Source organism: Eulemur rufifrons, chromosome 13, assembly GCF_041146395.1.
Source record: "Eulemur rufifrons isolate Redbay chromosome 13, OSU_ERuf_1, whole genome shotgun sequence".
Taxonomy (NCBI): Eukaryota; Metazoa; Chordata; class Mammalia; order Primates; family Lemuridae; genus Eulemur; species Eulemur rufifrons.
Genome location: NC_090995.1, coordinates 14,169,381 through 14,182,352, shown reverse-complemented (window position 1 = coordinate 14,182,352; position 12,972 = coordinate 14,169,381). Strand labels below are relative to the sequence as shown.

The window sequence follows — 12,972 nt, the reverse complement described above, 5'->3', positions numbered from 1 at the left end:
AAAATTCTCTGCTGTAAACCCATCACCTCTGGGGATCGGCGGGGAAAGAGATATCAGGAAAAATCCTTTTATCTGTCTCCCCACTACGAAAGCAGGAATCAGGCTGATTTTTTTCACCACAGAATCTACAATGTTTAATGCCTGGTAATAAGTATTTGTTGAATGAATGGATGAAGTAACAGAAGGGATGAAAAAGGAATGTGCACTAGTAGATTATCCGAGCTTTTCCTACAAGACGGAACACCATAGACTCTGATGGAATGAACCACTATGACTTGTGGTTCAGGTTTTATCTCAGACATTCAAACACAGCCCATGGGCACTGATTTATTTGTGTGTCTCCTTCTGGCCCTTGCTTAAGTGTGGCTTATTAGCTTTATGTTGCTCAGTTGTTGGATTCTGTGATCACCTAGATTCAGGTAGATGCCACCATATGACGGTTTAGGCACCTGCATGTCACTACTGCAGCTGTCTGCCAGGATTTTTATGACGGATAAAATCACCGTACTTAAAGGGCATTCAGAATTTATTTCTGGAAATCACAGGATACATTACTATTATTAATTATTATCACTTATCATAGATAACATTTCATTACAGTATGCATTGCAGCTTCTAAGACTTTCAAAATTCCCACAAAAGATACAGAAATAGTTTAAATAAAGAACTTACACTCTCAAAAAAAAAATTTGTAATGTGGGACTGCCTTTTTATTCATTTACATAGACATGTTTTTCCTTATAAATGGATGCAGCCCAGTGGTTGAGGTACAGAATAGCTCGCCACATGAGTATATTCCAGGGATCCCTGTCATTACCACAAGTATAGTAACATTTTTAGCAAGTCAGTTTGCTACAAATAATAGCAATTTGGAAGATGGTGTGGCTACACAAATAAGAAAAAGAATGTCTCAAAGCAAGAAAGGATAGTAAAAATTATTTTTAATATTTTAAGCAAAGCGTTATTGAAAAGGTTATCCTTTTGCTAACCACTTTCAAATTCCAAATGTCTTTCAAAGCCAACTGAGCAACCCACGGAATATTTTAGGTTTGTTGCACATTTTTCTATACTATACACTATGATTTCATGAATACAAGGGCAAAAATTAGCGAGAGAAATAAATCAGTGCACAAGGCTAATGAGAATTCAATATAACTTTTGATATATAACAGTATTTACCAAAAGGGGATACTTCCGTTCCTTTGGTGTAATCATGAGGAAAGTGCTTAAATGGAAGAAGCTATAGTAAAATAATTATTCTAATAAAGCCACCATATCCACAATGTGGCTACCCCACCATCTGTACTTTCCCCAGTGTGTCATTCTTACCTTCTGAGGAAATTTCTGTACTGTTCATCTCTAGCTTGGGCTGTTCTCCTCATTATATTCTGGAAAACCTCTCGATCGAGTGCCCAAGTTTTAACATTGGTAATCGCTTTAGGGAAAAAAAATCAGGAAAACAATTAAACACTGTTTAGCACCACACCGGAGAGACCATTCCAAAATGTTCGTCGACGAATTTATTATATATTCTCATAAAATGATATTTCTTGGAAAATGCATTTTTTACACATGCAAACGGAAGAAGACAGCAAAGTGAATAGTGCGTAATTTTATAAATCACTCTGGCTTTGAAATACACCATGATCTGGAAGGGAGTAGCAAAAGATTTCCTTTCTAATTATGTTTTCGTTAGGATGATATTCAAATTAGTTTTTAATTCCCAATTACGCACTACATCATCAGGATGTACTCCAGATTCATGCTGTGATACAAGAGAAAGGCAGTCAATTTGTAGCTAATACAGATAGTGAAAAATTCACAAGCAGATAATTGAAAGTTAAAGATCTCTGTGTGTGTGTGTGTGTGTGTGTGTGTTTCTGTGTCTTTTTTATGTTGTATACACATTGTTGCTAAAGGGAGCAAATATACTTTAAGAATCTCTGTGGTTACTTTTGTATAAAATGCAGACATTATAATTTGTGAGAGATTATGAAAAAAAGTGTTTGAGGTCATTTTTTACAGGAAATACATTAAAGACAAGCATAAAATCTAAAAAAAAAGTGGAACAGAAGTGGCTGCTCTAAAAAATTCTAGATGAAAATGCAATTGTAAAATTTTTTAAAAAAGCATAACGAGAGCCTATGAAATAGACCCAAATCCAGAGCTCTGGATTAGCAAACTTTAAGGTAAATTAGAATCATCTCGATATTCTTGCTCAAAATACAGGTTCCTGGGCTCCACTGCCAGAGATTCTGATTCAGGTTGGGAGGAGAGTCCCAGAATCTCATTCATGTTCCTTTTGATATTGATACATTTTCATTGGCTTATTAATTTTTCTGGTTTACAATATGGTCAGAACCTCCTAGAGACTAGAATGAAAACATTCTGGATGAGCCCAAGGCAGATGTGCATGTAGTAACAACTGAAGTGGCAACTAAAGCAAATGTTGGCATCATTCAGTATAAACCATTTTCCTATTTCACACACAGGTATCTGACGGAAAAGTTCTTTTTAACTTGAATTATTGAGGCAAGCACTTCAATCTAAATCCTTTTACAAGCACAGCATTTCTATTAATAAGAACACAAAGGGCAAAATGGCAGACAAAAAGCCTCCGCGTCAGGATGCAACTGTGACTTAACTAGATTAACATTTCGTAGCAATTCAAAGTTGCATTTCATCTCCCGTTACCTTTCACAGAGGCCGTCCTTGTACAGTTGTACAAAATCGCCAGCTCCCCAAATGTGGTCCACATGGGAATGGACGACAGCAGTTTCTCCCCTTGAAACACCTCGAGTCGACCCTCTATCGGGTAGAATTAAAAAAACAATGCAAATAATCAAAATCTACCTAGGTTCCATAAATCAGAAAAATAATCAGAAAGTACGCCAAGCATACAGGTAAGATATCTTACAATTCTCACGATAACAGAGTGGTTGAGAGTGTGGATCGAAACTGGCTCTGCCACTGACTCACTCTTCGTGGGGTCACTTTGAGAAAATTACCCTTTCTACATGTTCCTCATCGTTCATAGGCATAACAATAATCTTTATCTCGTACAGTTGCGAGAACTATTTAAATACGTTAATATAGGTAAAGAACTTACAACAATGGCTCGCACATAACAATTGCTATGTGAGTATTCGCTTTTGTTAATGGTATCACATTACTGTTGTTTCAAGCTCTTTCCCCCAAGCAGTATATGACAAGTGTTTTGTTTGAAATTCATTCTACCCTGTGAAAAATGTAGTGCATGAAACGATTTCTCTTTTACTAGGAGCCCAACAATCACCGCATGCCTCAAAAGCACAGCACAGCGGTTTACCCTGATGGAGGACAACGTATTGTAACCAGTAAGTACACTGGCCCTGGAGTCACCCTGCCTGGCTCTGAGACCGGGCCATCCTCATTTGTGGCTGGGTGACCTTGGGCAAGTTACTGCCTGGTACCTCCATTGTTATCTGACCTCTCATTCATTTAAAGGGAATTCATGTTAATTATAAATAGAAATTACTAAGTACAGCGCAGGGCACTTACCTTTGCCTAGACAGCACTTCCAGCAAACCTTTCACAATTCTTTTACCCTGGAAACTTTCTTCTCCTTTGCCTTAGAACAAGTATCCACAAAACCTTATCGAACTAAAAGCATAAGCTAAAAAGATCCAATTTTGTAGAGGGAGAAAAACGGTGGGGTAATATCTCTTTCCCTTAAGAACTAGTCTTTCCTTTTCCTAATTCACTAAAGAGCTCTGGGTCTTCTCTGTCCATCCATTCATTCGATAAATCTGATCGAGTATCTGTGTTGTGCAAAAACTGCACCAGTTTCCAGAAAAATCCAGAGGATGAAAGAGAAAAGATACTTAATTCTGATAGAAATTATAATCTACTAAGAAAAAAAAAAAAAACTGCTTTGGCTCCAAATTCTACAGGTTAGATATCCAATTTAAGAATTTCTCATTACAGCTGAATTCTCTTCCATCAAAGCCACTGAATGGTACTGTCCAGTTGATACCATGAATCATAATGCATTTCAAAGTTTTTTTCTAATTGGTTGTGGCATGGGAGACTTGAGCAATGCTGCAGGATTGTATGGGATTTCAAAAACTTAAGCTCAATATGCTTTTACTATCTGCTATTCACGCCATGTTTTATAAAGGGGAGGTTTTTAATTATCAAATTAATTTGCTCAACCAGGTAATTAAACCAGGCAATGCAGTCCTTACATGACACCATAATTAATGCAAATAAGAAATCATCCAGCTTTCATTTCTGTGCGTGCTCCAGCTCTGATCTCAACAGCTGTATTGATGCAGACTTCTGCTCAACCTCCTCTCTCCCCCAAGCCTTTCATCAGAACTACTGGCAAGGAACAGGATGGGCTGACACGAGCTTCTCATCCTCTCCTAGCAGGTTCGATAAATATTTATTGATTTAATAAACTATCTTCTCTTGCCAGAATGCTCTCATGTTGCTAAAGCAGCACTGAAATAGCCCAGAGGAAAGCTGCAAGAGGGAACAATCGCTCTAGGTCACCCGTCCCTAAAAAAATGGAAGGCTGGCTAAATTAACAGTGTAACTCACTGCTTGAGTAGAATAATTACTTAGGAATGACTCGATAATTTTAAAGATGCCTACAAAGATGTATATGACAAATAATACACAAATAACCATAAAATCAGCACGTTTAAAGAATCCAGGTATAAGAAAACTATCTTTTCTACACTACGAATAGAATAGTATATATTTACCAATTTATTTAGATAGGCAACTTCTGCCCCACACCGAAGGCCCCAAGGGAATAAGAAGGAAAGCATTGCTTAGATTACCAGGAACTAGAAGGCAAAATAGAAATAGGCCATCTCAGGTCACCTTTCCACGTGGGGAAGCTAGTTTTAACTCTTCTCCCTACAACTCAAAGAATTGGGGCAATTTAGAATATGCCAAAGTGTTCAATAACCTCAATCCCTATTCAGATAATTTCTGTCTTCTATATCTAAAAAAATTTTTTGGAGTAGCCATTATATGATCTACATGCATTTGAGAAATAAATCTTTTGCCTATCTAACCATTACAATCTTTCCAGCCTGTAAGCGTGTTCAAGTGACTAAAGATGAAGGAAACCATTTAAAGGATTCTAAAAACACCTGTTTTAATCGTAAGATAGTCCATTTCCTTTGTCTGTTAGCGAACTATACCTAAATTGTCTCTTACAATCATTGGTACATAATCAAAATATTTTCCAGAACTGCACAAATAATTGTTTTCTCCCCTGGTACATTACCTAAAAATGCCATCACAAGCTCAAGTGTTTTGAACGGAAACATTCTGTGGTATTGCGGTATTGTGTGCGAGCGGTATTGTGGTTAAACGTAAGGATTCGTAAGTCAGATCGCCTACGTTTGCATTCTACCCCCACTTATGAGCTGTTCGACCTTGGATAAGTGACTAAACCACTCTGGGACATCCACATTATGGAGGTAATAGAACTTGCCTTAGAGGGGTGGTGGGCAGATGAAAGATCTCTCTAGTAAGTGCTCAGTAGGATGCCTTGTCTATAGAAACCCTTCAGCAGATATAAAGTATTGCAATCACAATGATTAGATCAACAATGTTGCCATTTCATGAACTCAGTCTGTTACATCTTCTACAAAGAGCGCAAGCAGTTTTACATTTTGATAAATGTCTGCAAAAAATCCTAAGACAATAGGTAAACTATTTGACACACGATAATCGGAAAAATCTGCGAAACCCACCTGCCAGCACAAAGATATGGTTTCCTGGTTCTCCTTGCTTGATAATGTAGCTGCCTTGCTGGTAGCTCCTGCCGTACATGCATTCCACCATGTCTTTGATTTGCTGGGGACCCAGCCTCTTGAGAAACTGATTTTTATTAAGGGCATCCGTAATGAGCTTCTTCTCACTGGTGCCATAGAAAAGAGATGTTAGTTACAATGAGTGAAAATATTTTTTTTTTTTTTTTTTTTTTTTACTATTTAGATCCACTTTATTCTGTCTCTTGATATTACTGACCACATACTTACAACTTTGTGTATTTCGATAAAAAAAAAAATCATGTAAAAATGTGTGTGGTTTTGGAATCAGAAAATACTGGGTTCAAATCCCAGCTCTGCCACTTCCGAGATTCATGATCTTGGACAAGTCCCTCAGCCTTTATGAATCTCAGATTTCTTGTCTGTGAATAAGTCATATTCGTCACACCTCCTTCGTCAGAATATTACACATATTTACTCAGACGTGCCGGTAAATACTTCATAAACGGTGGCAGTAGTCGTTGGCAAGGGTGGTCGTCATAGCATGTTTTTCTGGGGGAAAGAGTGGGATGGGGAAAGTTCTAGAAACCACAGAGCAACACAGAGGCACCGCCAAGACACTCTGCTCAGTTCAAAGGTCCTCCGGCGGGGCTGGGTCTCAAATCCATGCCCATCTGAGGCAGCATCCTTTTATGGTCCCCTTATTCCCGCAACTTGCATAGTTAGCATTCCTTGAAACAATAAATTCCTGTTCGCTTAGTTGCTTTAGGAAGTTCGGTTTGTCAAGGTTCACCTTTGGTCTTGTATGTTAGAGGCCCATGTCCTCACTGTTCTTATCAAGTCAAAGCGTGTATCTTGCCATTTTCTTGGCACAAGGCTCGGGGCAAAGTCAGGCCAGCAGCCTCCATCATCCTTCTCTCTCTCCTTTTTTTTTTGAGACAGAGTCTCGCTCTGTTGCCCAGGCTAGAGTGCCGTGGTGTCAGCCTAGCTCACAGCAACCTCAAACTCCTGGGCTCAAGTGATCCTCCTGCCTCAGCCTCCCAAGTAGCTGGGACTACAGGCATGCACCACCATGCCCGGCTAATTTTTTCTATATATGTTTTTAGCTGTCCATATAATTTCTTTCTATTTTTAGTAGAGACGGGGTCTCGCTCTTGCTCAGGCTGATCTCGAACTCCTGAGCTCAAGTGATCCTCCCACCTTGGCCTCCCAGAGTGCTGGGATTACAGGCGTGAGCCACCGTGCCCGGCCCCATTGTCCTTCTCTCCTACCTATCAACGATCTCCTATGAGGACAGGGGCCGTGGCGACCTTATGTGTGTGGTACTTTAGAGCTTAACTCTATTTACAAATAGAAAACATATTTGTTAAAGGCACAAGATCTGGAGCTGAAATACCAAGATTTGATTCCTTTGCTTCTGCCATTTACTAAATTTCCTCAGCTGTAAAACAGTAATAAACACAGTCCATGGGTCACAGGATTTCTGCGAGAATTAAACTAGTCCACAATAGGAGGCACTAAGAACAGTAGCTGTAACATAAAATATACTACGTAAGGATTAGCTGTTGCTATCATAAATCAGTAAGTCACCAGCAACTTAAACACTGAGTTAGAACAGCTCTAAAAACTCTACACTGAAGACCTACCTTTACCTATTTAAGGAGACCACTTCGAAATGGCAAAACTCCCGACAATCCATCCCCTCTGCCTATCCAGCCTCCCCAGATTCAGGGAATCCCGGGTCACCGAACTTCATGCAGGCTACGTCCCAGGCCCCTCTGTCTCCCTGCAGTTTATTCCTCTTTTGAGCTTTGATCCATCTGTATATGGAGGGTCACACATGGTTCCCCAAATCAGTACGGTGCTTCCCAAGGCTGAGAAGGAGGGCAGGGAAGAGCTCACGTAGCATTTCTGCCCCCATCTGTCCTGCCTCGAGCACTAAGAGAACTGTGCACCCAGAGGTCAACCTTTCACTGAAATTACGTTTTCCGTTCATGTAGATATTGTTTAGCCAACTTCAGCACCGGCAGAGCAAAATTAGAAGCGCGTGAGGCATGTCTGGTGGAACACAGGCCAATTAATCAGACATCTGGCAAGTTGGTGCTATGACTGCCTTTCCCTGGAAATGCTTAAACCGTCATTTGAAACCATTGTTCTTTCATGAAAAGGAAAGACAAAACAAAGACTTAGCCTCTGACTTCAGATGGTGACTCCAGTTTTAGGAAGGATGATCAGTTTTATTTTTCACTTCCACCCCACCCAGAATAGGTAAAAGAGAATGCAAGTGAGTCACACACTTGAATAAATGTGGAAAAGGACTGAGGAAGAGTATGTTTGTTATCATTTGTGTTTCCTTTCCAAAGCAGCACTGAGCAATCAAATGTGCTTTATAGAAACATGTTCCCTTTGTTGAATAGGAACGTTTCTATGGAAAAAATTGCTGATATTAATATATCACTAATTATGTTCCAGCCACCACTCTGAATGCCTCGCTACTACGGAATCATTTAATCCTAACAACAAACCCACAAGATAGATATGATTATTATTCCCCCCACTTTATATATAAAAGTAGCCAAATCAATGCAGACTGTATATCATCCTGTTATAGTGAAGGACACGCCCATCTTTTTTTAATGCTCTGACTTCTAGAAAATTGTTTCTCACAGAATTTTTGACAGACTGTATTACATAAAAGAGATATAAAAATATCCAGTGTTTACTTTTGGCTTTTCTCCAAAACTGGAAGGATTTAGAAATGGAAAATGAATCACAATATTGAGCACTTTTGAAACACTGGAAAATTTAAAAATCTCCGAATTGATGAAGTTAGCTGTCTGTGTTTAGCCAGTCACGTCAAACTTAAGAAGAGATATATTTGTACTTTTTGCAAGGAAAATTGAGGCACAAATTAGACAATAAAAATAGTGTTTCCATATTTTATTTAATTTTTCGATTTAGAACCACAAGGCTCTGTGAAAACAGATGAGGATTATCAGGGTATGACTGATCTAGTTTAGTTTCTTTAGGACGTAATCATTAAGAAATCAATTAGCCGGTTTCTTCATCCTGACCACAGCACAAACTTGCACCCATTTGGCTTGTCTACACGGTGAGGAGAAGCATCAATAATCCTCATTCAAGAGATACAATGTGTTTCCTACGCCCCACTCGCTACAGTTGCACAAAAAGGGCTGTGGTTTGGCACAGAAATTAACTATGCATAACTACTGATTTTCTTTGCCTGGTTATAACAGAGCTAATGAAGAAATTTCCTTATCTTAGACTGTTCAGCACCAGAAGAATGATGTTTTGCTTCAAGATGTGCATAAGTCTTTGAACAAGGTAATTGAATATATATAATCTTGGTTTAAGAGAAGAAATCTAGTGGCATATGTAGGGAAAGGCCAAAATGAATTGCTACTAAATTCTCTTATATGTTGTCTATGTATGAAAGCATATTGCTACTTGAAAAGTTTTTTATGGGCAAATAATATATTATACTTACGCATATACATATATACAATGCACAATATACAACATTGCTGTATGTTCATATATCTCTGATATATCAGAGGAGAACAATGGATGATGTTCAGTTTTTCAAAAATAAGCCTAAGTTTGTGACATTTATAATTTCTGAATTCGTACCATTGAAATTAAATTATTATTGCTTTTGAAAGGGAATAGATAAGACTTTAGAACAATTGATAATGCAACTGTGGGTTTAATAAAATTCTCCTGAAGTCTCATATTAACCAGACTTCTTTCAGCCACAGAGTATTATGATTAATAATCTGGTGTCATCAGCTTCCTTAACAAATATTTATTGACCCTTCGCTATGTGCCAAGCACTGTCAACAAACTGATGAATTAAATCTCCCTGTATGATTTTGTTGTTAAAATTAATCATTTGTTTAGGTCAGATGTTTTACCTTGATTTATATTACTTGTGTCTGTGCATCAATTAAAATTTGTTTGAATGTCACAGATCTTGCATTTTGCAATAGAGATCCAGGCCCAACCAAGATATTATCAAGGCAAAGGATCGAATTTCAATTAATAAATACTTCCTCAATTAAACATAATGAAGGAAGGGAAACCTAAACCATGATGTTCCTAATCAATCTTTTGTGGTCAGAAAAATCAAACTTTAGCCAGAAAAGAAACGTATAAACACACACACACACACACACTCTCTCTCTCTCTCTCTCTCACACAAGGATGCAGTGGTAAATATTCATATGTTCTTTTAAAAATTCTAAAAAGTAATTCTAGCTTTTAATTGCTCCCTCTGCAGGAATTGCTCTTTCCACCTGGTCCATGCCCGTTTCATCCTTCAGGTATGTTACAGGTCACTCTGCAGCCAGGCCTGCACGACACGCCTGCTTCTCGCCCTTGTCACCCCTCACCCCGGGCCCCACCCCCTACACCGTTGGTTTCCATCAGACCATTGATCAGCTAATAACCACACATCGCTGACTTGTTCCTGTGCACACCGCCTGTATCCCCATGGGAAAGGCTCTGCGTCTGTTCACTGGCGTGTGCCCGGCGTCTCCCACGGCGGCCGGGAGACCCCAGCACTCAACACACACCGTGGCAGGAACGAACGTCCGTCTGAGCCTCCCGCTCAGCCCCCTTTCACGAGACCTGCAGATAACTGTTCAGTGGTTTTTACTGTACGTGCCTGTAATTCATTGCCACTTATGTGTATTTGTAAGTCCAGTCCCCTAGAAAGAGAAGTGTACACTTCCTACTATTAACCCTTCACTCCTCTAGGGTTTCAAGATAATGCAACTGACTTTCGGTAAACCCAGCTCCTCAAAAGGAGTGTGTAGATATATATTTGTGTTGCTGTACACATATATTTATATATATGTACATATACATTTATATTTATATATATATCAATCATAATATATATTATGAGCTATATCTCTATATATCAAAGATATATCAAAGATACATAGATATGTATCACATCAAAGTCCAGGTGAAGTGCAGTTTCTGCTTTAAAGACAACTTCTGCCTAACAGGGGATCCTTTCGCGAAACGAAAGCATTTGAGAAACCCCTCCGTCCCCAAGTCTGAACGGGTTAACACCCTCTTCCCCACCAAGGAGGCGTCGTGACTATCACTCCAGGTTTGGTAACACTGGGGCCACCTGAGTTACAAGGTCGCGGGAACGTCTTACCTGGAGTCCTTTCTGACTCTCGCTTTCTCGAAGGAAAACTCGGGGGGCTTGTGGAGGTCGTAGGTTCGGGTCGTGGGCTCAGCAGACACCCCGGCCTTGGCCCCCCGCCGGCTGTGCAGAGAGACGAGCCCCGAGGCCTTCCGCGGGGCCGCGGGGGGCGCCCCGTCCGGGGAGGCCCGGGCCGGGCTGGCGTCCTGCAGCCGCAGCACGTCCTGCAGCTTGTTCAGCTGGACGCACTTGCTCTGCAGCTCCTCGGTCAGCTCGGCGACGGCCGCCGTCTGCCTGGACAGCTGCCCCCGCAGCTCCTTGAGGAGGTACTCGCGCTCCTGGATCTCCGCATCCTTTCTCCTCAGCTCTCTCTCCAGCTCCGTCACCTTGCTCCGCAGGGCGTCCGCGCCCACGCTCCCGGCGTGGCCATCGAGATGCTTGGAATGCTTGGGCTTCACCGAACCATTTCCCATGTTGCTGGGGGACCTGCGAAAGGACACAGAAGCGGGAATCGCCAGACAGCGCTCTGCTTTCCAACAGCCCCGACGCCTCTCGTGCCCACCCGTTGCACGAACAGGCAGCACGGTGTGAGAAGCAGCGGCTCGCCCTGTGCTTGCGGAGAGCAAGCCGCTGATGGAGCGCCCGAAGCCCTTCGGGAAAAGCGTCCCCGGGGCCTGTGAGCATCAGACCCACGCACGGTGCACGAACGGCCCCTGGGCCTGAGAGCATCAGACCCACGCACGGTGCACGAACGGCCCCTGGGCCTGTGAGCATCAGACCCACGCACGGTGCACGAACGGCCTCTGGGCCTGTGAGCATCAGACCCACGCACGGTGCACGAACGGCCCGGGTGACCTGCCGTCTTCGCCGGGCGTTCTCTCCGCACGGCTGTCAGAAGCATCAGGACCAAACTGTGATGTGGGTGTCAGCCTGGCAAAGGTAAAGCGCAAACGAGCAGCTACGGCCACACAAGTGTGGGAAAGTCACGGTTCCCACGGCCCCTGTACAGCTACCGTTAGGAAGCCGCTCCCCCTGATTTAGAAAACACATCTGCATTCCTCAGAGGCGAAGGCAGGGGTGGTATTGCATTCTTAGCACTGCATCTGGCCCTGGGTAGTTACTAAGTTTTGCATCTCTGATAATGCTCACTGTTAAAAAAAAAACTTCTGGATTGTGGTCACTATAGCAGGAACCAGAGGTATGGGGATTCTTCTACATCCTCTACTTTACGTCCAAAGCTAAGGTTGCCCAAAAAAAATAATGACCTATGGCCCGAGGTCTATTCTTTTTCTATTATTAAGAATATCTTCAGCGTAGGCCCCAAAGTAATCACTGATCCAGTGAGTTTCAGGATGTGATATGCAGATCAGAGGTCTGGAGGGAGGATTTTTAGGTGATTTAGAAACATTTTTTTAGTTCAACCGCTATTTCTTTGTTTTTGACATTTACTGGAAATATCAGTGATTAGCACTGCAAAGTTATAATCTCACGGATGTTATTATTTCAGTGGAAGCTAAATTAGGTGATTAGGTTTATTGAGTCAATTCGATGAAAATAAAAACAAGATATCTGCTGGTGATGAGCACATAGAAGCAAAATCATAAAAGTAGAACTCAAATTGGTGAAGTTTGGGAAATATTGCTCTGATTAATTACCATAAGGTTTGGACAGACACAGTGGCTCGTGCCTGTAATCCCAGCATTTTGGGAGGTAAGGGTGGGAGGGTCACTTGAGACCAGGAGTTCGAGACCAGCCTGAGCAACATAGCAAGACCTCATTTCTACAAAACATAGAAAAAATAGTAGCTGGGTGTGGTGGCGCGTGCCTGTATTCCCAGGCACTCGGGAGGCTGAGGCAGGAGGATCCCTGGAGCCCAAGAGTCTGAGGTTACAGTGGGCTATGATGACACCACTGCACTCTTCCCTTTCTAAGAAAAAAAAAGAAAGAAAAGAAAAGAAAAAAAAAAAAAAAAAACAGAGCGAGACCATTTCTCAAAAACAAAACAAAACAAGAAGC

General features: G+C 41.3%; 1 protein-coding gene across 2 annotated transcripts in view; it reads right to left on the bottom strand.

Moving 5' to 3' along the window:
* PRKG2 (protein kinase cGMP-dependent 2) overlaps positions 1-11,429 on the bottom strand; it is a 58,254-nt gene extending 46,825 nt beyond the window's left edge. For both annotated transcript variants that reach the window (XM_069485569.1, XM_069485570.1), the window contains exons 1-4: positions 10,969-11,429; positions 5,757-5,923; positions 2,695-2,808; positions 1,330-1,435 (exon numbers count right to left, since the gene is read on the bottom strand). In XM_069485569.1, the coding sequence (XP_069341670.1) occupies positions 1,330-1,435; positions 2,695-2,808; positions 5,757-5,923; positions 10,969-11,429 (848 nt within the window). The remainder of the gene's footprint in view (positions 1-1,329; positions 1,436-2,694; positions 2,809-5,756; positions 5,924-10,968) is intronic.
* Between the last annotated feature and the right edge of the window lie 1,543 nt (positions 11,430-12,972).